This window comes from Rhodnius prolixus, unplaced genomic scaffold, assembly GCF_049639745.1.
Source record: "Rhodnius prolixus isolate KJV_2025 unplaced genomic scaffold, Rpr scaffold_3, whole genome shotgun sequence".
NCBI lineage: Eukaryota > Metazoa > Arthropoda > Insecta > Hemiptera > Reduviidae > Rhodnius > Rhodnius prolixus.
Genome location: NW_027411603.1, coordinates 16,237,891 through 16,264,345, shown reverse-complemented (window position 1 = coordinate 16,264,345; position 26,455 = coordinate 16,237,891). Strand labels below are relative to the sequence as shown.

The window sequence follows — 26,455 nt, the reverse complement described above, 5'->3', positions numbered from 1 at the left end:
TTCTCCCAGCTTTTATCTTGGAACTTTATATAATTTTTGTCGTTTCTGCTACAGCTAAACATACACACGATTTCCCACGCTAAGAACTCTTCTCAATTCGAGAAGGTCTTCTTATATTTCTAGGGGAACCCCGTATTTGCAAATTAAAGATGAAAGGTCCTATAGATTCAACGCCTTATAGATTGAGTTTATGCTGTAGGTGCTTAAAGAATTTTTGATAAAGAATGGGCAAGTTTATTAAAAAATTAATTCATTCTTTTAAATGAATTTATCTTCAATTAATTGAAGCCGTGAGCTTTCTTGGCCGGCCATTTTTATGGACTTAACGCCAAATGGATCAAAAATAAGACACCACAAAATCAGAGAATGTAAGAAAAAAATATGGTTGATGACGTCAAATACTACAAATTCTTTACAAGAACTAGTACATTTTTCAGTTGTTTTTTACATAAGAATTAATATATGAATGATAGAGCTGTACAGACAAGTATCGCGTCGTGTTTAAAAAATGAGTTATCTGAAACGAAGAGAATGGTTGAACAAAATTTCATAGCGATTAACTTATGAAAAAAGTTATATGAAAAAATCGGCGTCTCGATATTCCTGAAAATATCTCTCAGTTTTTGAAGTTAGAAAATCGAAAATTCATTGCTTCTAGATTCCAACAACCTTTCAGAATCGAAAGGTTCGGCTAATCTTTTTCTCTTGCGTTAAACAGAATTCATCAGAGTTCCTTTGTAAAAATTGTTATTGGTAATGAAACTAGGGTTTCACATAATAAACGCGAAAACCATCCAAGCAGTGGAGACCCACAGTTTCTCATAAGAAACTTTAAAAATTGTCACTCGAATCTCTCTGCGATAGAAGTTAAAACACTCCAAATTTGGGACCCTAGAGATAGGCAAAAAAAACTAAATCCATAAGTTAATATTTTTGGCACCAAACAGGGCACCAGAATATCTGATAGCCTGTTTTACTTGGGATAAAACTGGGCGAAAGCTGAGGAATGGTAATGGTGTTTTATAAAAGTTAATACAACTTCTGGGATATGACCTACACAAGGGAAATCAATATTTTAGAAATGAACCAATGCCTTGACGTCATTGATATTATCGGTCACATCATTTATGCGTTGAAAGCATTAGATCTAATCGCATTCCATATTGATCGCCTTTCAAAATTATATTAATTATTCCTATATTAAAATTACGTTTTATAGAGTGGCTGCTGTTTAAACTAAGATGGTTGAAATGAAAACTATGATCTGCATTCTGTGTTCTGTAAAAGTAAATTGTAGAAAAAATAATCACCATGACAATTACATAATCTCACTTGATTATTATTATAGCAATAAAAACATTTTTTTTCCAATATTTATTGCATTTTTACACTAATCTGGTTAAGAAGAATCAATTGTTTACTTGCAGATATATAAAGATTAAGAGATGAATTCTCTTGAGTCCAATGGTCACTACTGAAACAGATTAAATCAACGTTATAGATTCTCCAAATTGAAACACTCTTCTAAAATCAAATATTGTTTTCTAACTTCATCACTTCAGAAGGGAAATGGTCTAGCCCAGGGGTCGGCAACCCGCGGCTCGCGAGCCGCATGCGGCTCTTTTATCCAAATTTTGTGGCTCTTCAGCTTGTCCAAAATAAATTGTATATTTTAATTTTATTGAAATAAATGAAATTTCGTTTATTAAAGTAAAGACATTTTATCAAAAAGAATTTTAAATGTGATAGGTTTGAAATTGAATAGAATTATATTAAAATACAGTACATAATATATAGGACTGCCGCCATTTTCATTCAAATACAGGTTTAGTTATTACTTATTCGTTATTACTTATTTACTTTGCAATATGTGAAAATAAATATATAAAATTGTCAAAGTTGGGTGTTTTTCAACGTTACGCTTTTTCGTGCAGTTTTTGACGATTAACCCTTTTACCACTGTCCTAGCGGACAGTTTTAAAACATTTAAATGTCATTGAATATCATAAAATAATAATTTGGGGATACAAATGATCTGCAGAGTTATTTACACCATCATCCTTGCGGCTCTTGGTAAGATTTATTAAAATTATTTAAGGAGAAATGGCTCTCTACTTGAAATAGGTTGCCGACCCCTGGTCTAGCCACTTGTTCTGAGAATTTTAAGTGTACCTTAGGTTATCTCAAGACTTACACTGGATACCTTCAACATTTTTGCTATACTTATAAAGCCTGAAAAGGTATTTGGATGGTGGCAGCTATTTCAGTTCATTATTTAGTGTCACACCTCAATGTTTTGATGCTTTCAAACGTCTAATATTGATGTTCATTATATGGAGTCATAAGCTCTGTAAATAATTTTCGATGAGCTGGAGAAATGTTACAATATGCATTAAAAAGAATTCCGTTGAACGTAATTTATGTTGTGATTCATCTTGTTATATAACATTGTTTTCATTTGTTCAAAATTTAAAGCGTTGTGCAAAAAAGTTACCTAAATCACGCTGCATTTACATGTATCTAATATACAGGGTGAACCAGTAAGTATTGTCCATAGGCCTACTGTGGGTAGTTCATCTAAAGCAGAGTTCAATGACGTATTGACCAACTTCATATTTTCCACTGTTCTTGAGTGACGTCACTTTAAATTTTTTTCTAAAACCGTTACTTTTTTCCAATAAAAATGTTATTACTCAGAAAGTTTTAGTCCGAATTCGATTCTGATGACACGGTTAGAAAGACAGATAAATTTTCTAATAATTGATACCATTTTGAAGCATAAGTTGTTCTCCAAACAGCCTCAATCTTCCTCCGAACGCTGGAAAAATAAAAGTAATCGAAATTTTTAAGAAAACTCATTAGGCCCTTATGTGATCATTATCAGACCTAGGTGCTGGCACTTTTTATAAAAGTTTCCTTGTCTAATGGGCTTTCAAATGGTATATCATTTTCCAGGATTCCTTTTATCTTCGTATGAGAAATTACGTTTGTTTTGCAAGAAAACGTGTTGACGAGCACTCAAGAGTGTTAGTTATCAAGTTGTTTAATTCATTGAAAACTCTTTTAGATGGACCAGTAGCCAATTTTTAAAGTAGATTGTCTTAAAATAAGGAAGTCAAAGGTTACAAATGCAAGAGGCTGTTTTGAGAATAACTTATGCTTCGAAATAGTATCAATTTTTAGAAAATTTATCTGACTTTCTAACCGTGTCATCAGAATCGAATTCGGACTAAAACTTTCTCAGTAATAACATTTTTATTGGAAAAAAGTAATGATTTTAGAAAAAAAATTAAAGTGACGTCACTCAAGAACAGTGGAAAATATGAAGTTGGCCAATACGTCATTGAACTCTGCTTTAGATGTACTACCCACAGTAGGCCTATGGACAATACTTACTGGTTCACCCTGTATAGCTTTTTATTCCATTTAAATGTATATGTCGCTCTGATATTCCTAAATTAAAGTATTGCTATGCAGTATTAGTGCATTCTGCCTGAACTTCTAAAGTGAGAAGGTTTGAAGTCTCCACCTTTTTAATAATATTCTATCTAACATTTGATGCAGATGTTTAATTAGCTGAATAAAGTATTAGTTTGCTTAAGGTTAAGGAGCTTTACAAGATTTAATTTATTGTGAAACATAAGAGGACACCGAAGGGAAGTTTAGAATGTTCGATTAAATGCCAGCTGTTCAGAGTGGTGACCTTTAAGGAAAGAGGTCTCCACAGAACCAGGCTGATATATATAAGTATAAATATATTTGTATGTAAGATATATTCGCTTCTGTGCCTATCAGTAATAACTGCTGTTAAGTTCAGCCCTAGATAGTCTAGCACCAAGTTTGTTACCTTTCCTGTTGGAATATTTCTAAGCACCGTCCTCTGGTCCCAAGGGTTCACTCAACTTCAGCAAAAGCTTCATTCTCTCATACTGCTCAGTTCGATTGGTCAGGTCGATGTAGCATGTAGTGGTGGAGGTGGAGGAAGTTGGAGTTTGGGGTGGTCTGGTAGGATGGGAGACACCGTTGGGGTCTACTTGGCAAGAAGGTCTACTAACTTCACTCTTATCGACCCAACCCTGGTCCGAGCCTCTAGCTTCTTACTATAGAACCAGGTCCGCCTGTTCCTCAACATTACTGGATCTATTGTAGACATGAAATCATTGATTTTATCCGACCTTATTTTTAACAAATTTTCCCAAATCTTAACTGAGTTATAAACAAAAAAAAAAAGATTTCTTAGTTAAAGTCTCAAATCTATTCAGCCAGGCTTTTGACGACGCGTTTTTTAGGCCTATATTAGTTTCATTTAAGTTGGGACAAAAATTATACAGCTTCTTCATTTCACTGGCACAGTTCATTTCTCAACGTTAAATTGTTTCAAAATATCTTAAGGACCTTCTTCTGCCATAAGGTTTTAATTTAACTGAACTCTACGTTTATAAAAGCGGCGATTTTAGCCGACGTTACTTTGCTGTTGCCACGTATAATTATAGAGCGTTAGTGACGAATATGGTTAGAATAATAATTTCATTCGAACAGTAATAATAGTTAGTAATATGGCACAAGCAGCCGGCTGCTTGTCGCTTACCTGCAGGCTGTCCTTCGTTCAAACTAATCAGCAAATCAGTCATATTTCCGGTTACTCGTTATAGCTAATTACCTTGTACCATCTGAAGCAGTCTAAACCTAGGAAATAATGGTTTCTATTTAAGCTAAATCTATTCTAGCTCCCAGAATGCTCTAATATATTTGAAAGTAAGTATTTCAATAAAAGGTTAATTGTTAGATTAGAGCCGCCTTTTTCAGAAAAGTCAAAGCCTGCCCTGATCTAACATTCCGGGTTAATCGATTCTTTCTTATAGTAATTCATTTTGTGTCTCTTGATATTAGAAAAATGATAACCTTTTTTGGGTAAATAATATATGATGCAAAGTTTAAAAGAAAGCTTTAAAAAAAAATTAGCAAATAAATCCCTTTGATGCGCTCTTTTGAGAAATCTTATTGTGCCGAACATTAAGATATCAACTTTTTTTTAGAAACCTAAAAAGAAGACCAAATTTGAGTCTACAGAAATTCTCAGTTTTAAAATTTATTTTTTAGTTCTAGACAGACATTTTACTTTTTTTAAAAATAAGATCTATTTATATAAGAAAACACGAAAATGATATTTGTAATGTAGGAAGATAAATGTAGTTTCATTTTTAATTTTATTACTTGAATGTTATCTTATGAGGTCTAGATTTGTCCAAGGTTGAAGCAAAAAAATACAAAAAGGCACTTTATTCAAAAATATACGCACATATCTACAAATTTTCTTTTGTACACTGTAACCTCCTAACTAGTTTGCAATTATAAAAGGATCTTAATCAGACCATTAAATTAAGGGGAAAAAGTGTTACAAAAGCTCACTTTACTTGGGAGCGTTTCTCGCCGTTCGATGTCTGTACTCTACTCCAAGGATGTAGATCCCTACGTTTCTTCAAAGCGGATTTTTACTAACACTGGTAAAGGTAAAAAACTTTTGAATAGCTGCGGAAATACATTTTCCCTCTTTACCTACATTTAACATACTTTACAAGAGTGGGTCTTTAATTTTTTTTTATATCGCTGTGAGTTCGTTGCCAGTCTTAGAAATATTGGCCACCAATATTGGTCCTGAAGGTGATACTCCATGAAGCACAGCACTGTTTTATCAAATACCTTGCATATCAACATGTGGTTTCTTGTGGTCAGTTTAGACTCTGTGGATTAGCAAATAATAGTGCTCTTACCTCTTCCTTGCCTTTGTTAATACGATCCTTTACGTGAGAAGTAAAGGTAAGCTTCCGATCGAGAGGACACCTGGATATCAGACCATGACACCGACTGCCTTCGGAAGGGTACTTTTTTTCCAAAGCAAGGATCTACAATTCGGTAATTAAGATGGCTTCAGTTTTGATTTTGTTAATTTAAATTTTCCATCTTTCGCAATATCTTCTGCTGGTGCTTCTGTAAATCTGAGTTCAGTCGTGTCTATTTTTCGTGATGAAGAATAGAGAGCAACATATAACCTTCAGCTAACATTCTTGGAGTGTTGAAGTAGACAAAAAATAGCTACAGACGAATGGTGGAAACCTGAGGAACTCTAGCAGCTATTTCTTAAGGTTCTGAGAAGTTTGAGTTTGTGGAGACCTGGAATTTTCTGTTTTTCAAATAGGAATAAACAATTTCAGTGAGTTAGAGGTGGATATTAAATTGAATTTGCTTTAGAAATCAGACCATTCTGCCAGAATGTATCAAAAACCTTCTGCGCATATCCATCAACACCAAACGTGCATATTTTCTGTGATAAATTTGATGCAAATTCATATTTAAAACATAATTTGAATTATAAATTTTGCCTTGAACAAAATATTTCCATTTTTACATTTCATAGATCTAGATGTGCAAACCCAAAAATGTTGCCAGGTGTTCTAATTTTATTCTTTTAATGAATTTGTAAACGTCTTCATAATACTTAACCTTGTGGTAATTTTTTTTTTACTTAGGATTTAAGATTAGCGAGGAATCGGTCAAATAAAAAACAAACTCGTCTTCTTGCCAACGTTTCGACAAATATATTGTCCTCTTCAGGGCGTGGCTTTGCAGGTTGGTTGAGTTACAGAAACAGTTCCTGAAGAGGACAATATATTTGTCGAAACTTTGGCAAGAAAACGAGTTTGTTTTTTATTTGACCGATTCCTCGCCAATCTTAAATCCTAAGTTAACAATTTACGGTCACGAAACCTATATATTCATATTTGTGGCCATTCTTAAAGTAGCTGACTTTTAGAAAGCTCCATTAGATTTCGAAACGTATTCAATACTTTATTGTTATTTTGAAGGCGTTTCCAAAGCTAATCTCCAAGAAATTATTATTATCTCTATTAAGTTTTCTCCATTTGCCCGAAAATTATTTTCTGAGTCACACATAACTAAGCCAGAAGATTCAAGGCAAACTCTCGGCAGTAACGTGCGGTAACTCGGTAAATTTTTAGCCATAAAAGTAGTTTTATTGTGTTCTCTGCTGCAGTAATATTATAACTAAATTCACAGACCTTCAGAAAGTAAAATTGTTTGCTACTACAAAATTACATTTATTTCACTGCTACTCATACATTAATCTTTCTATGAAATACATTTTTTACATTCAAATTGCTCCAGTTTATCTTTATCTTTTGCAAATTTACGTTTTATAGTATTAAAATGCCTGTTTTATACGATAGAGGTTCGAAGAGATACGTTAGAGAACGTATGAAACCGAACTTGGTTACCTTTTTGTTTAATAACCAAAATACTGTGTACTTCTTTCTCACGTAATCCTAGTTAAAAGATATAAAAGTCAATAGAATCGAAAACTCAAACTGATAATATGAAGTAATTCTCTTTTCTATATTTATATAATAAATGAAACCATAATTCCCTTTGCCATTAATGTAAATAATAAAGTAAATATTATATTTACCAAATAGAAAATGATCTCAGCAATTTTCTCCATATTTCAGTGAGAAAAGTACCCTCATTTGTACATGAAATATCGTCATCGAACGCTGTTCTATAAATAACGCGCTCTAATGATGTTTACAGGAATTATTATTTCGTCCTACTTTCCTTGTAGTTTTTTTATACTTCACTCGTAATAATAACATATAAGACCAACAATGGACAATATAATAGCCAAATTGTAAGAAAATTATGTTTAACGTAGTCCTTCATTAATTTAAAAGTATTGGCGAGAGAACCATCTTTGATACTGTTTTTTTTATCTCCTTAATAAAAACTTACATTTTAAGAAGTTAAGCATAAGGGTTGATTAAATGAAAATAAGGTACACAAACAATATTACATACATACTGTAACGAAGTTGACCTGGGCATAGAAAAAAGGCCTAGATTGTTCTAGGGGTTGAGCGATCAAAGTCAGTAACAGGCCGCCACTGCATAAACAAAAGGGCGGTATCTACCTGTGGCAGAGAAGAAAGGCCTAGATTGTTCTAGGGGTTGAGCGACCAAAGTCGGTATCAGGCCACCACTGTGTAGACAAAAAGGACGGTCTCTACCTGAACTAGAAAGGAAAGGGCTAGATTGTTCAAGGAGTTAGTGACCCGTGTAAAAGCCAGCTAAGAGAAAGGCCTCAGTTGGGGTGGTGGCATATGTGTTTTCCCAGCCAGTGATTGACAAGTAGGAGCGAGACAGAGAGTAGGAGGAGGGCGGCCCCAGCTGAGGTGGTGGCAGTATGTTTTCTCCAGCCAATGAACGTCAGGAGGGCGTGGAAACTTATGCTCAGAGAGTTGGAGGAGGGCAGTCCCAGTTGGAGGGAGGCACGCAGTTAAAAGGAGGCAGACACAGTTGGAGAAGTCAGTTTTTTAGAGTTTTAAGGAGTTCTTAATGAGTTGTTAATCAGTTTTAAAGAGTTATTAGAGTTTAGAGTTATTAGTCAAGTTTATGAGTTAGTTTTGAGAGAGTCAGTGTTGCGGAGTGCTTCAAAGTTAGCTAGTCCGGCGGTTAGTCAGTTAGTGAGTAGAGCTTTGTTTGTGTAGCAGAGACTAGTGCAATTCGGTGCAGTGCGGACCAGTGGTCAGTCGGGGAACAGTTTTGTGGCGTTACGTAGTGAGTAAGTAACAGTAAACTGTTGTGACTGTTGTAAATGGTGACTGTAATGAATAGCGTTAGTTTCTAGTAAATGTTAATGTGAGTAAAGGTAATGTGTTAATAAATCAGGTTATTACTTACAAATTTAGCGAGTTTTATTATTTAATCAAACCCACATATTTAATAACTAGTGGCAGGCATTAGTTGTGTAAGTAAAGTTTTTGGAAAAACTTTACAATACTTTAGCTCGCAGTTTCAGCCAATTATATACGTTTAAAACAAGCCAGTGTTTTATTCAAATTTTGTAATAACAATAATAACATTTAAGTAATTTTACTGTCTTAAATTTTCATTAATATTGTTTAAACTTTAATACTTGTCTCAGACCCTTATGATGGGCATTTTCATCTGCCAAATATTTGTTCAATAAAGAGTAGCATCCCATTTAATAACCAATAGTTGGATACCTTTTATTACAATCGATACAAGTTAAGTGGGTGCGAAAGTCATTTACGTAACTCAATTACTGAATTAAAGAATCAGCGTTGTGGACAAGATAAGCGAGTAATATGGTCACTCAGTCGTCTACCGCGTGATGACTTCTAAGGTATTAATCACAGGTCTTCCTACGACGCAGTTTCCTTTAAAAAAAAAAAGAAGAAGAAGTGTCCTTTTATTATAGAGAACAGATTTGAACGTTGAAGTTAACTACATTGTTAGTATTATTTTCCAAGTTTCAGGAATTGTGGGAGTTATTCACACAATATTTTACAATTCTTAAAGTTCACACAATTCGAATATCCGAGAAGATTCTATCTTGATTAGTTTTTTCTCCCTTAAGGATAAGTTACCAAATTAGATAATGGTTGAAGAGCTTTAATGTACCAGAAATTAGAAATTTTTAGAAATCGTTTAGTTTGTTAGACCGTCCAGTTAGATTTAATTTTAGAACTAAATGTTTGGGTAATGCTACTACTAGGTGCATTTGAAATATTTATATTCATCCTAAGTTTCTTTAACATCCAATTATAATCTGGAATACTTCAATTTAAGACAATTTTTCCAAGTTTTTTGGTTTTAAAGATTTCTCTCGAGTTACATGTTATCCAGTTTTTAATTAATTCGTACCTAGTTTTACTGGAATTGGCCATGTGGAAGAAGAAATAAATAATTATATTTTGACATTTTCTTTTATCGAACTTCTCTTTTTGTAATTTCTCCTGCAACACTATCTTATATTTTATAATTTTAAACCTAGTAACAGTATCATTTTTAGAAAAATTAGAGATAGTTTATAAAATACATCTATTGTACGAATAGAAAATTTAGATATCAAATTTACATTATTCATTAGGTGAACAAGTAAAGCAACTAGATAGATTACAAAACGTTGTAACATATTTTTCGTTTACAGTAAATATCACTTTGTCATATATTATTATGGCTTGACATAAAGAGGACAATCGTGTGTACAATTTTCTTATCTATAAACGATATATATGTGTGTGCATGAACGAGCGGGTCAACATCCTACGAAAATGTATATATAAATCAAGTTGGACATATTTATTTATTTCTTTGTAACCAATTATAAACATTTGTGTTTGCTTTTGACTGTTTTCATAAGTGGTAAATAGATTCAATCTTTTCTACACCAATTAGAATAAAGAAAATATTTTATTCCGTTCCCTGTTTTCTCAGGTTCCAAAATTCCATTTTTTCCCCCACTTTTAAAGTTTGAGTGATAGGTTCCTACATTATCCTTTTCTTTCTTGCCTCTGTGTCTTCCTTCATCATCTGACTTATCATTGTAGATCATTTTCAAAGATTAAGTGTCCTAAATCTATCCCGCAGGAGGTGGCTGTTGCATACAGCTTCCTTGGTATTGCAATCCCACGGGTTCCTAGCACGGTACTCCATGAACTTTCACTGTACAATAGAGATACAAGCACTTCCCCTTTAAAAAGCCAAAGGTCCTCCATTGTTTTCGGGGGTTAAGTATAAAGCCGACAATTCTACCCTGCAAAACGTTAACACTTCTCAAAAACCTCAATTAGAAAATCGAGGAGACTAAGATTCTTTATGGGCTATAATGCGAGGAAAGAAGAAGGTGTCTCAAACGATGGCGTTCTTTTCTCTGGGTTTTATGTTCTCTTCAGTAGACTTTTAAGAATATTTCCGTCCTAACTTACACCCAATCCACTACAAAAAGAACTTTAAATAGAGATCAGAACCCTCAATGGTTTGCCACACAATACCTGCAACTGCGCCTATTTCCTGAGTCACTCTCATAGATAGTTACGCTACCTTTTGTTTTCGTTCTGACATTCTTTTACCACAATCTTTTAAAAGAAAAATGTCTTTATGGTCTATGTTTTATTAGCTAAACTTGTTAGCTTTCAGTGTTAGCAGAATTAGCTATGATAATTTACTAATTTAAGCGGCTTTGGCCTTTAAAAACAGTTGTTCCTTCCGTTAACTAAGTTATCTTTTTTTCTTAAAATTTCCTTTTCTTCATTGTTATTTCATTTTGTCTTTTTGATCTTAAGAAGGATTATTCAGGTAAAATGAAATTCCAAGTATTCTTGCGACTTAGAATAAGGCAAGAGTTAATATTATTCAAATCTTAGCACTCTTCATCCGACCTTTAAGTAAATTTACATTAAGCCGGATGGAATATATAAGATGGCAAAGAATTTATATTTCTTTTTTTCAAAGAGACCTAGTATAAAGAACCGGATGTATTAGTGACAGGAAACAGTGAGATTGAGTCCTACGAATAGCAACTAAAAATAAGTAAGTACATTAAATCCTATAACAATCAATTCTAATAATAAACTTACTGGGGAAAAGCTCCCTATACCAAAAGAAGAATTTAACCAACCGATAAATAGTGTTGGTAAATCTTTAAAGGAGCTTTTGTTGCTTATTTTTTTCTTTGAAGTATAATGCGTTTTGAAGATGGCAAAAGAGTTTGTAAAACTGTTTGGTCTTTTACTAGATTCTTGTTATGCCTCCATAAGTTTTCTCGAATTTTCAAAATGGAAGCAAGCTATTGGAGAAGGTAGTTTTGTCAAATATTTTGAAGTTCTCTGACCCTTAAACTCGTAAAAAAAAAAAGAAGATTTTTCGCGCATGTCAACGGAGTCACCTAGTTTTATAGGAATAGATATCCGCTTTTTATGCAAGTTTTGACCTGTATCCACAAATTCGATTCTAATAATTTTCCTTTAAAAATGGCTTCAACGATTTCCTTTAAACTTTGGACCTCGCTGTCCAAAGGTGGGTGATTCTTCAATGCCTAGTTTTATAAACTACTTACTATTAAAAGACACTAAAAGCAAAGGTAGGACGTATGTTAAAAATATAAAAATAAAAAAATCCAATACTTCGGAGAAGTGACTTTACAGTTTCTAATTTTTGTCAAAATTTTAGGCTCTGCTTCAAGCTTAAAATATTTTTGAGCGGGCCACCGATTAATCAGAAAGAGGGAATTGATTCCCCAATTACACGATATTTTGAAATACTATATATCTTAGATTAATATTTGCTGAGCAAACATGTGAAGATGGTTACACACTACACATCTTAGACTTCTTCGCTATTAGCACTTTCTGAAATTACGTTGAAGTGTTCATTTTCAAGTTAATACAAATTCCATTCTGTAAAACTAAGTTGAAATATATGGTAAGTATACCTGGACATCTTGAATTAACAATATCTTATCGAGGTTTTTACGCAAAAGTTTTATTCGAAATTATATACTTATTCTCGTTTAACCTCATTCGCATAAGAATTAGAAGAGATTGTTTTATGCTGCCCACTCAACTTTACAAGAAAATTTTACTTCCATTTCTGTACCCAACTAACTGCTACTTTGTTAATATTAATTCATTGTCAACGTTTTTTCTGTTCTATTTTATTACTTCTTTTTATTTTCTTTACAACTTAATGAAGTATTCAATCGAGTAGATATTCAATTTTGGGGTTTCATAGAGAATGCACAATACGAGGGTCGTTTGAAAAGTCCGTGCAAAAATAAAAACTACTTAATTTTTTGGGGTAAACTTTTTTTATTTTTCAACATAGTCTCCTTTTAGGCTTATACACTTCGTCCAACGCTGCTCTAGTTTGTTGATCCCTTCCGAATAATAGGATTTGTCCAAGTCTGAAAAATAGCCATTCGTTTCTGCAATCACCTCCTCGTTTGAATAAAATCTTTTTCCCGCCAGCCATTTCTTCATATTGGGGAACAAATAGTAGTCCGAGGGAGCCAAGTCTGGAGAATAGGGGGGATGTGAAAGAGTTGGAAACCTATTTCCATTAATTTTGCGACCACAACTGCTGAGGTGTGAGCTGGTGCGTTGTCGAGATGGAAAAGGACTTTTTTGTGGGCCAATCGTGGGCGTTTTTCTTGCAGCTCGGTTTTCAAACGGTCCAATAACGATGAATATAATATGCACCTGTAATAGTTTTACCCTTTTCCAGATAGTCGATGAGGATTATTCCTTGCGAATCCCAAAAGACAGTCGCCATAATCTTTCCGGCCGAAGGAACGGTCTTCGCCTTTTTTGGCGCAGATTCCCCCTTAGTAACCCATTGTTTAGATTGTTCTTTGGTCTCAGGAGTGTAGTGATGTATCCATGTTTCATCCACAGTGACGAAACGACGCTTAAAGTCCTGCGGATTCTTCTGGAACAGCTGCAAACCGTCCTTGCAACACTTCACACGATTTCGTTTTTGGTCAAGCGTGAGCAATCGCGGCACCCATCTTGCGGATAGCTTTGTCATGTCCAAATGTTGATGCAAAATATTATGTACTCGTTCATTCGAGATGCCCACAGCACTAGCAATCTCACGCACCTTCACTCTTCTGCCATCTGTCACCATATCATGGATTTTATCAATGATTTCTGGAGTAGTAACCTCAACAGGGCGTCCAGAACGTTCAGCGTCACTTGTGCCCATATGGCCACTCCGAAAATTTTGAAACCACTTATAAACTGTTCTAATCGAAGGTGCAGAGTCACCATAATGTTTATCAAGCTTCTCTTCAGTCTCCTGAGGCGCTTTGCCTTTCATAAAGTAGTGTTTAATCAACACACGAAATTCTTTTTCGTCCATTTTTTGAAAATCACTCGACTTCCTCGATTCAAACGAATGCCAAACACAAAGAAATAGACCGATCTGGCTGAAACTTGGTGTGTGTTCTTCCAAGAGATGCTACTAACTAAACATAACCTCGATACGCGCCAGTGGTGCTAACTCTCTGACTTTGCACGGACTTTTCAAACGACCCTCGTATGAGATAGATTTTATGCAACTTTTAAAACCAGTTTGATGATTCGGTAAAATGATTTTTGTAAGAATGTTCTTTAATACACTTGATGTGAATGGTGGTTTTATTATTTGTAAATGATTATTATCATTATTGAAATATTATTAAATAAACTTACTTTCCTTTTGGTGTGGTAACAGAATTTCGCCTACTTTTAACATTAACTAAACATTTAGAGTACTTCACCTTCTATGTAATTATATTATAGATAAAACCTTAATATCATGTCATAAACCTATCTTAATATTATATTTAGCCAGTATTATGTGGTAGAATATGACCCCAACATCTTTAATATACCAATGAGGAAAGTTTGTATAACATAATTTGTACGCGATATATTGCTATCAGAAGCTGTTCTGTGAATAACTCGCTCTAAGATATTTACAGAAACTATTATTTCTTCTTAACTTCACTAGCTTTTTGTAAATACTCGCCTGTTCAAAGTAGAAATTAGATTTTTGAAGAAACAATTAGCAACAAAATAAATCCAAGTTTATTATTGTAGTAAATTAATAATAATATAAGCCTGCACATAATTCACATGGGAAATAAGTATTCCTGTATTTTTTTTTAAATCTATTTTGAAAATTGGGATACGTGGAAAATTGCTACAATTTCTCTTAAAGAAAACTATCTTCTTGTCGTCTTGTGAGGCAGAAATGGTCAATTCTCCGGGAAGTAGAGGAAAATCCAATCATTGCTCGAAAGTTAGTTATTCTGTATAAACCAATTACCCTAATGTTATCCACATATCTGGTAGGAAGGCTAATCATAATGACCAACCCTTGGGAATCTATTCTGTTTCAAGAATTCATATCTAAAGGAGCGAAACCAGTGGTAAGGTTTTTTTTTTGTAAAAATAATAATTTGTTTGGCCAAGCCTGGGAGAATTGCTTTGTCCACTCTAAATTTATTTGATGACTTGTGTGTACCAAAATAATAATAATTGATCCCCCTCAATTCTTGCGGGATACCAATTCATGAGAAAAATCATTCTTAATCCTTAATAGCGACAGCAATTCCTTTGCTTTTCTCACTCAGTGCAAAAAACTTACAATAAGTGTAAATCTAAGTCCAAATCCGACCTGCAATTTACCTGTTTTGATTTTTATCTACTTATAGAGAACTTACTGTGACTTTAAATTTTTTCTCATTGATGACAAAAGAAAAGCATTTGCTTAATAACTTTAACTTAATTAGAATTTAAGAAATTACGCTACACTGTAAATAGCTATATTTACCTTAGCTAACATTTGAATAACTTGACAAGTATGAACATATGTAGTGATTCCAAATGTTGTCAGATAGTTCGTACATAACTCAAATAATGTGTATCGAAGAAATAAATCAGGCCTTGAGGTCGTTGCCCTCCAGCCTCCTTTCTTTTTAAACTGAAATGAAAAAAAAAAAGTATGTTTTTACTGTTGTTGCGATCTGTAGTGGAGGTGGTACTTTGTGAATGGTGTGGTATAGTTGGGCAGCTAGAGGGGCATCCTGGCCATCCCTCTCCCCTCGACAGTAGTTGAGGATAGTTGGATCCTCCTCTCATTGAGATCTAGGTCGACTCTTGACCCAGACTGAAATCCACAAAAGTTTGTGCAATGGGTTAATTAATAAATACTAATTGAATATTTATTAGATTTGAATAGAAAAATATTTTGGAAATATTAAAAGTTGTTGCAAATAGATTGATCCACCACACAGCAGCTGTAATTAATTATAGTTCTTACAATCTGAGACCAAGTGTGGAATTCCTACCTAGAAGCGATCTAGAACTATAGACGTGGATCCGTAATATCCTGATTAATAATTAATGCTGGAAGGCCGAAAACGCTCTCGTAATGACATTTAAATATGTATTATGTTCAGCTCTCTCGAATTATTGCATCATAGTTCTTTTTATGACTTTCTTTAATCTGTATGGTTCATTGATATCTTCGAATTGAAGAATTTTTTGTTACTTGACATGCTGAGTAACTCTTCATTATCTGGAGACAATTTGAAATATTTTCCAGTCATTTCTACAGATTTATTTATGTTTATTTTAATTTAAAGATCGCTAAGATCCCCTTACTTATGCGCAAATTACTAATCACAAATCATCAAGCTCACTTTTCAAGTTTTATTAACGCCCCATTGAAGAATGCTCTAGCGAAGCGTGCTGGCCTAAGGCCTGAGTCCCCTTTTTAATTTTTCACCACTTAAGCCCCCCCTCCAACTACCCTCTTATTCATCTCACAATTATAATCCAATACGTTCATCCAGCCTCTTCTCTTTTTGAGGGTCTTTTCTAACAAATACTCTTCATGGCGGCTTTATAAAATTATTTTTGAGTGCTTGGACATAAGTCTCTTATTAATTGGTTCTTTCTTAATAAAATTGTTTAAAAAGTTGGACTTTTATTCGCCTCTCTTCGAGCTTTTAAATAGCATATTAATACTAATTGTTAATTCCATTCCCAAGTACGATTCGCTCAATCTTATTATTAATTATTTTCAATTAATGCTATTAGAAAGGATATTCAGATTAAGTGTGTAATTATGTGAATAATTTGTACACAAACCAATCATTTTCAGCAAAATTTTGCTTAATTTGGAATTAAAAGTAATCTATAAATGAAATTAGTAAGTTCTGAAAAGCTTTTATGTTTCAATTGAAATAATTTACAATTGATTGAGATAGCATAGTCCTAATTGAAAGGACAGGCCGATCATAATTTGACTCTGAAATCAGTCTGATTAGTCATTAGCGGGGGCCTGAAAGCACTTTTAAATACCTTCATAACTGGCAATTTTGAGAAGATAAGAAGTACCGAACGAACCGGCAGTTTATACAAGAATTTGCCACTCAGTACTCACAATTGCCATGGTGGAGAAGTCACTCGATCTCTCAAAGAAGATTAGCACGAACTAGAAATGGACTGAGGATTTATTATAATGCAATTGCAGAAAGCAAGTATCGTATATAACTGCTGTATAATCCGATTAATTGTGGTAGTAGGTCAGGGAGTAACTTTGAATATCTTAGGTCGTCCCTTGCATTTAAACGCATGCCTGGGAAAATTGAGAAATAATATAATAATAATATTAATATTGGAAAGGATTAAGCAATGGTTAGTGAAATGGATTCGCATGCGGAAACCGTTTCCAGCGTCTGCTCACAAATCTACCCTTTCTTACTGCACTCTTCCGATGATGGTCTGTATCAAGAGAATACTGCGTACTGAAGAAGGCTTTGGCCCTAATAACCACAGTTGTGTTACCAGTCATAAAAAAATAAACCACGACTTTCCCTTCTAGGGCTAATTATGGACATTAATGTTCACTTATCTTGAAGTGTATCCCCTTAGAGGCCTCCAAAAAATTAAAAAAACAAATACTAAAAATAACTTACCTCTTTTGTTACTCTCATATTACTTCTTCCAATCAAGCAATGTTCAGGTTGATTTGTAGGTATTTTGTAATGTTTTCTTGGATTGTTTTCTTCTTTCTGGACAGTTTCGTCAATCACAATTTTTGCTGGAAACTTTCTTTTATTGATGATAACTCCTTTTAAAAGGCCTTTTCCTGTTGAGAATCTTTCATCCTTACATCATCGTAGTTCTTATTGTCGGTTTAATGTTTTCCAGAATCCTTGTCTTCATCTTATCTATTATGAACTATTCTCAAATATTCTGCTCCAAGTAAAATTTCATTCACTACTTTATGTACGAGTATCTATCCCTCATGTAATTTGAGGTGAACATCTTTTAAATATTTTAGTATAAAATTATCACTTTCTAGGGGAACAGTAAACTATTGAATTTATTTTATTTAATCTATCGCGGCACAACTGAAAACAGTAGAAGTTTTGTCCATATTAAGCTCTGTGGAAGCTTTGGATGGGTGTGAACTGAAGCTCCATAATGTTCTTAACGAACTTTCGAATTTAAGTTGGTCTTCTATCACTTGATTTTTTTTTTTATCAACTAAAGAAATATTTGTTAAAGTTGTTAAATACTTATTAAGCCACAAAACTTGTTGAATCGTTTACCTAAAAACTGGAACAAAGAATATCTCTTTGTTTTTCTAAATAGTTAGTCTCAAACATTATACAGTGAACCATGAAGTAAAGTAGTTTTTTTTATAATTATCTTGGTGAACGACTGGTGTTGACGGTATAACTTTTTACCTTGGTAACCATTGACTTGAACTGATGGAAAGAAGGGAAAGTTTAAGACCAGAAGATGAAGTTTCCAGCAACCATTCTCCGATTTCTAGATACTGCTACCTATTCCATGATTAAATTTTAAGATATTCAAACTGTTAAACCCATCGTAGGACGCCAAAACAAAAACAAAAATGCGATACTAAGCTTCTTTTTTTGATGTTTTTGTTATGTTTATGTTGCTTCACTTTGCGCAGTTTTGTTGCTTAAAAAAAGAGTTAAGCTTTTGTTTGCGATGTTTTTCAGCGTTGCTTTCTAACAGTTTTTCTGTGATTCCTCCAAATTTAATAAGATAATAATTTGATATTTTTTTATTTTTATGCCTTATCACTTTGATTAGAACAAACATATCTCCTTATCTCTAAGCTTTCTTCTAACGATGTTTTCTTGAAACTTTTATTGTAATGGAATGTTTCCCTTGAATTTTGTTGCTATTATCGAGTTTTGGACGAGTAATTGTAGCCAATAGAATCCAAGCAGGGCGAGAAGAGTTCTGTAGACATTTCCACTAAAGTTAAAAATACCAAGATTGGATTTACTGTTAAACGTAGTTAAGTGTGTGTACAAAGTAGAGTTAAGGAATGGAATGCGCTGCATGTGGGAGTGGCATTGCCTCCGTTAGTAACACAGACTGTGTTTAGTGTCTCATTAGTGTCTGTCCCTGGATCTGTGACTGTTAAGGACGGGGCACATCGCCAGACAGGGCATTAAGGGAGTCACGACTCACTGGCTCCCTTTCTATCCCTTCTAACCTTACCATTTCTTTATCACCTTCTTTCCATTATTCTTTTTGTATTGTTTCTACGTCTACTACCTTTTCGACGACATAGTATTACTAATATTTTACTAATTACGGTTTAAAGAGTTGATTAAACAAAAACAAAAAAAAAAGTTGTAATTTAGTGCAGGAATTTTCTTCGCTTTAGATCATTAGAAAATTCTAATTTTATTAATGGAAACTGCCTCTGGGGCCGGCGCTGATGGTATAGATAGTAAGAGCAGGTTGTAAATCTCGGTTAAGTAAACTATTTGTAAAGATATAACCTCTTATATGTACGGTGACCATTATTTTTGTATCAAAAAACAGGACAAGGAGCAAAAAAAAACTATAAAAAATATTAATACGTTTATTAACTCGAGATCGGTTATTACAAAACAATGGCCATATAATATGGCCCATGTTCAACCGAAACTGAGCGACTTCTTGCACTATACACTTATTAATTAGTAACAAAATTTAAATAGTAACTCTTGTAAATAGAAAAAATATTCAGTCTTTTAAAATTACTACAAAATTTGTTTTAATGTCACATTCTTTAAAACTATACTAACGACAATAATATACAAATATATCTAATTTTCACAATATGAAGATCAGATCTTAACAAAATCATACATAAATCTTCGAAAAAATATTCATATTTTCATTAATTTCATTGAGTATAATTAAAATTTCATTGAAAAACAGTACAAAACAGTACAAATGAATAAAAAACAGGACATTTATGCTTAAAAAAAAAAGAAGGACAGCGTCTTAAAAAACAGTACTGTCCTGCCAAAAACAGTACGAATGGTCACCGTACTTATATGTTGATGAAGAAGCATCACAAAGAAGAAGTGAACGCTGTAAATTATGACTGAATGTAAACATAGTTTGGAAAAGTCAGATATCTGGAATTTTGAAACCGTAATAATAAGAATTTTATTGCATTAACTCACCTACTTTTACAGTCCTCCATTGCTTTTGTTCCCAAAGTAGAAGTGATCTTCTCAAATTTGCATAACTTATATTCTCTTTTTTTAGAAAACTTTATTTTGGAGAGATTACAAAAGGATTAAAGTGGAAGTTTTCCAGACGGGCTTTATGTTCAACTTCTAATTTTGGATTTGTAAACGGAGGCGTCTAGCAAACATACTTAACAATAAATATAACAAATTAAATAAAATCCTAGGCAAAGACAAAAAATATCGAACCTAGTACCTCTCTGCAGCCTCTCACCGTTTTGTTTTGGATTTCCCATCTTTTAATTGGAATATTTTCTAATGAAAATAATTTTTAAAGCTGTTTTGAGGCAGAGATGTGCAATAAGATTCATTTGTTTCACTCATCATTGCATTCTTGTTTTCTGGCATTATCAGTTACTTATTTTCAACAATCTTCAAAGATTAATTAATTAATGTAGAGAACCTTAACTTCCACCAAAAAAAAAACAACTTCTGTCATCAAGTTGTCTCTATAGTAGCTGACTGGAACAAAATGTTAATTTCACTGATATTGCGGTTCCAATTGCGTGATCCCCATTAATTATTTTCACCAAGTTTACTGAGGTAGCAGAGGTAGTGTTTGAAGGGAACTTAGTTGAAGTCAAATTCTCTTTACCAAACTGATAAATCAACCTGTATTTATGGATTACTGTTCTGAAATCATTCAGGGATTCAAAAAGTTGAGTTCTACATCGAATAACACAATCGATATTTTCCTTTTCTGCGTAACCTAACATATTTTCAACAGTATCAAATTAACATGAGTATTGTAAACAAGTATTCAAAAATTTAGCAGATCAGAACGATTTGCGAGTGACGATAGGTAAATAAAGTTAATTGTATTTTTTTTAAATTAATTTTTGTGCTAACACAAAACTTATTGTTTTTATCATTAGATTTCTGTCGGTAGGAAGATTTTGAAAGTAGAATAAAGCAAAGTTGGCATCATTAAATTTGTTTTTTTCGTAAAAGCTGTTTAAATTTGTTTTGCCTGGAATCGGTGAGAACTGAATTGGCTCTTAATGTCAGAACTGAGTTTTTTTTTTTGTTTGATATTATACTTTAATTGTAGAAACTCTAAGGTAATTAATAAAAGTTCTAATAAGCTTCAATCCTTAATAGCTCAATAATGCGATTTAATATAAACCTAACAGTACTATCGTAGAATTTGGACTCTTTAGTACAATTATACGTTACATATGGTGGAATCTCTAGTACAACATTGTAGCATTACAAATCCATTAAAATAAACCTCCCCATACAAGATCCCAGCCAATATTACCTCAGTGCATGCTGTGTTATGGTTGACCAAAACATTCATGTTGTTATACTCTACATAATATGTATAATACATGCATTATTAAATGTTTATTAATCACAATTAAATATGCATGATTAGTTCCAAATTGCGCACGGTCACATTGGCCAAGTTTACACTGTTATGCAGATTGCATGTCCTGTAATTTATGATGCGTTTTGTAATAGATTATTATTTAGTTAGGCTGAGTAGTATCTAAATTTAAAGTAGATTAAACTAAAGAACGTTGATTGGGAGTTTGTGCTTATTTACATTATTCTCTTTATAATGTCCTGAAGAAATGGACTTAACATTCCAAAAGTTCTTTGCATACGGAGAAAATGAGTTTATTTTAACCTTATTTTTCATAAAAACAAATGAAAATTTACAACAATAAAATTGCTTGGCCCTGAAATAGTTATAAAATGCAGTTTTTTCTACTTTTATTGCTGCTTTAAAATAATAATAAATAATATAAAAGCCAACTGCTTTAAGATAAGATGTTTTGCCAACGCTTTATCTGTCCCACGAGTCTTATACAGTACATTCAACAAAAAACAATTGTAAACACTCTGTTAAAGATTAAATACCAAGTAGCTTTTCTTACTCCGGCCGACATCTTGTTGCTAAGTTGTAGTTTTCCAAAAGTAATTATTTTCGCTTCCATCCCTATAATGCCTTTTCATTTTTTCATTTTCAATAAAAATTAATGTGATGATTAAAAGTAACCATTTAAAAAAATATGTTGAAAGAAATAATTAAAAAACAAAAGACAATTGTGAATTGTTATATTTATTATGTCATTATTATTATTATTTTGGCGCATCAACATCTGAGGTTATTAGCGCCCGAAGCTTTTTCCAGTGCACTGCCGGCCTCCGGACAGTGTTCTCTCGTTACAGACAACACTGTCCATCACCGGACAGTGAGCTGTAAGAAGCTCCTAGGAAGAGAAAATCTAAGGGTCAGCTGCTGGATTCGAACCCGGGACCTCCGCGTGGGAGTCCAATATACTAACCTCATAGCTAATCCCTTCCCTTATTACTATTATTATTATTTTTTTTTTTTTTTTTTTTTTTGGCGCATCAACAGCTGAGGTTATTAGCGCCCGGAGCTTTTTTCAGTGCACTGCCGGCCTCCGGACAGTGTTCTCTCGTTACAGACAACACTGTCCATCACCGGACAGTGAGCTGTAAGAAGCTCCTAGGAAGAGAAAATCTAAGGGTCAGCTGCTGGATTCGAACCCGGGACCTCCGCGTGGGAGTCCAGTATGCTAACCTCATAGCTAATCCCTTCCCTATTATTATTATTATTATTATTATTATTATTATTATTATTATTATATTATCATGATAGTGAATAGGAACATTAAAGCTTATTCGCGTTGCAGTTTGAGGAGCGTTGGTTAGCCAAAAGTGATCTTTTGTGACAGACTCATTTTGTATCACTTAAAATTTGAAACATTTTCCCCTTTAAGGAAATTCATAGATCCTTCAAGGGTGCAAGGCTATTCAAATAGAAGGGAAAGGTAAATCAAAGGGCCGAAAATGGGAATTTTTTTTTTTAAATGTATCCGGAAATGAACCTTTCTGTTCGATCTTTATTGCCCATTTTTTGGATGGCCTTATTGCAGAACCCTTCATTAGGAGTTGATGAACTCAGCCTTTATTGTTCATTTTCACAATAAAGTTCATTACAGCTTCTTCTTCTAGAAGGAGACTACAAGTTTTTTAGAACTTAGAACGGTAGCAGAAACCCTCCTGATGCCGGGGCTTCCATAGTCGAACCACAGAACCACAGAAGAATGGTTTCGATTCAAACGATGCACATTTTCTTTGGAAAGATTCTTACTTCATGGAAATCTACAATTATACTCGTTTCAAAATAATTTACTGCTACTTTTACCAGTCTTTAACATAAAATGCGAGTTTTGTCATTTGAGTGTATTTGCAAGTATAGTCAATTTCCGCAATCTGGCACTTTTTACTTCCTTCAATGTTAAGCAGTAACAGATTTTTAGTTTTGGCCCCATTTCTAACTTTGTTTCCCTGTTCTTAATTTCCTTATTTCATTATTGTTTGTCTATTTGTGGGTGTCATTGACTGCTGGACTGAGAGCAATCAATTACATTCTACTATAGTCTGCTATAACTGTGGGATTCCATCTACATTTCTTTAGAAAAAAAAACTTTTAAGTAAAATAATGACTAGAAGTGAAGTCAAGGCGAAGTAATAAAACAAAGGAATAGTAAAATTCTCAGTACTGTTTTTATTCAAAAAGAAATAATGTGCATTGCGTAAATAAATTTACAGTTTATTTGGTCCTTAGAATTTCAACTTTCTTTTATAGTTCTTATCATAATAGAATAAATCTCTGTAAACAAAAATCATATTCTGATTTATAACAATCTGCAGTATATATTCAGTTGGTTTGCTTGCAAGAAGTAGAATTTAAAATGAAACATATTCCTTTAGCCTCTTTGTTAAAGTTGGCATTGTTATTTAGACCGTGACAGTTCATAACATTTCTTATGTGACAATCAACAGCCGACTAGACGAGGAGGAAAAACCGTGGTTGGGTTTGTTTGTGGCTGTGGAATAAATTAGAAAGAATTTCTATTCTTCTAGCAAAGACACTTTGTTGAAGATTCTCTGTGATTGAAAACATGGAAGGTTAAAAATAATTATTATTTAAATGAGATTTTTCACGGAGTTAACTCTCAGAATAGAATAACGAACTTTCTTTTAGCTAATGATATTAGTAATAAATATTGTTGAAATCAATGAAAGAGTGCATTGACTTGTTTTGACTAGATTAGTAAATAACATTTGGGGGAAATAAGATACTCTATGCGTTCTTATTCTGAATTTCCCATTTTCTCTGTGTAGTTCTTTAAAGAAAGATCTCTGTGAAAATGCTTCTACATAAGGACAACATTGTGTGTGGCTACGCTACTGTCAAGCAACTCCAGAAACAGCTGTTTATTCTAATAGAGAGAGCTCTAGGCTTTGGCTGACAATTAATACTTCCGAAAAGTTTGTCGTGACGTTTCAGAAAGTTTCCAGAATGTGCAAATGAACCCCTTTACCTTGTAATAATCTTCAAGCACAGTATGTTAGTATGATTTTAGTTGTAACTCGATCGTACTCAATAAAGTTTCGTGGTACTTCAGTGGCTACAGTTGCCAAATTCTGCTAAGAGTAATAACATTCTTAACCCTCAAACCACAAGATGAATTTTCTTGACACGAACACTAAGGTAGGGTTGGATCCGACCCGATACTATATTTTCTTGCTTACAGTGAAAAACTCAAATATAACTCAAAATAACACATTTATTTCTATATAAAATGTTTAAATTTTTTAATAAATTGTATAATTTTATGGCATTAGTCTATTTAGAATGGACTAATAAGTGAAGAAATGAACTTGAAAAAGGAACTTTGTTTCAATAAAAACAAAACAGTTTACAAAAAGCTTGAATGAAAATTAAAGAAAAATAGTGGTGTGGTAACAAAATTATCACATTGTTAAGGAAAAAAATCATTTGATTGTTCGCCATTATCAGTGGGAACAAGTAGGACATATTTTCCAATCGTAAGGAGTAATTCCTTTGGAAAACGCTCGTTTTTCAATCTTTTTTCTTCTAGAGGAAGCGTCAAGGCAAACGCAAGATTCTTGAGAAACGTCGAACGTGCATCTCCAGAGTAACTTTCTTCATTTTTGTTCCACTTGTGCAGGACAAAACGTATAACGTTAATACCAAGGTCGGGTCGGATCCGACCCAGAATCTGACTTACTGAAAGAAATACAAACCTAGAGAGCGGAGAGACCCTTACCGAATCGGCGGAAACAGTGTGGCCTCTTCCTAAGGACTCACAGAAAGGGTATACCGAGTCTAATCGCTAAGAGTTAATTGTGGGGGGAACAATGGAAATTTGTTTTCGCCTCGGGTCGGATCCGACCCGCATCTTGTGGTTTGAGGGTTAAGGGATGTAAATCTGACATAATTATAGCGCCAATGATAACCCCCCAGTGGTATCAAGGTTACTAGCGTATGATTGTCTGACAATAGACTGTCCAAGTGATAAATATATCCATCAAACCGAACATTTTAAAAGGAAAACCATAATTTTGTTAATATATGTTTCGTAAATTGAAAATTTCTTACACTTAACCCTATTTTTAAGAATTTTGCTTACTATTAGACAAAGTTTTTCCAAAAGATTTATAAAAAACCATTTGTATTTGTTGCAGCCAAGAAGGAAAGAGCTACAGCAGTCCTTGGCAGTGGACAACCCCCGTGACCGTGAGCGGCGACTGACCGCAACCTCATCATTTACACAATGGCTGTGACTTTAATAACATTAATTTTTAATATATATTTTTTTTGTCTCTTTTCTTTTAGTAATTGAAAAAAATAATATAAATTACAGAACTGTTAGTTATTTTATATTCTAATTAATAGGACATAAATTCGTGTAGTTTTTATTTTTTATTAATTTTTTTTTTAAGAGTTTTAATTGTTGATCTAGAGCTCTTTGTTATTCCTCATTATTATTATTAATTTTGTTTTATTTTTGTGTATTACAATTATGTAAAAGAATAAATAAGTTAAATATTCAGAACTCTGGTTGGTTAAATTACAAAGTGTACATTTATTATTTATTTGTAATTTTTGTTTATTTCATTTATGTTTCTGTTTGTATGTTGATTTTTGTTCTTATTATTTTGAATTAGTGAACCAGAAAAAAAATCGTTGTATAATGTAAATAAAGTTACAGGGGTGAAATCATATCTTTTCATTTAGTTTTCTTCTTGAAAATTAATTTTCTTTAGAAAGATTATAATTTAATAGTATTAACTACAGTCTGCTACTATGATTTCGATCATGAAACTCTTCTGAATGTTGAGGAGAAAGTATTTCCTAAGCCATTTTTATTTTTGTATTCTTATGCACAGATATAAAGTGTAGTTGCTCCTGTTTTAATCTTTTTTTCCTGACAGTATTCTCTTGTGTCAATCTCTTTTTTATCAGAAATAAATCTACGTTTGACTTCTTTAATTTAAATTCTGTTTTAATGGTGAAAATATATGTTTAGATAAACACCCTTGACGTAGATCTTTGAAGATTCTGCCCTTTCATTTAATAAGTCAATTTATCGTATACGAGAACCGGTTAAAGAAGTAGAAACCGCGAGTTAGTATTTCTTCAGTTCACCAATTCGCTTTCAGTGAT

At 33.2% G+C, this 26,455-nt stretch overlaps 1 protein-coding gene across 1 annotated transcript in view; it reads left to right on the top strand.

Moving 5' to 3' along the window:
- LOC141453676 (uncharacterized) overlaps positions 1–25,685 on the top strand; it is a 61,858-nt gene extending 36,173 nt beyond the window's left edge. The window contains exon 2 of the mRNA XM_074127156.1: positions 25,474–25,685. Within this exon, the coding sequence (XP_073983257.1) occupies positions 25,474–25,540 (67 nt within the window). The 3' untranslated portion in view covers positions 25,541–25,685. The remainder of the gene's footprint in view (positions 1–25,473) is intronic.
- Positions 25,686–26,455: the final 770 nt, after the last annotated feature.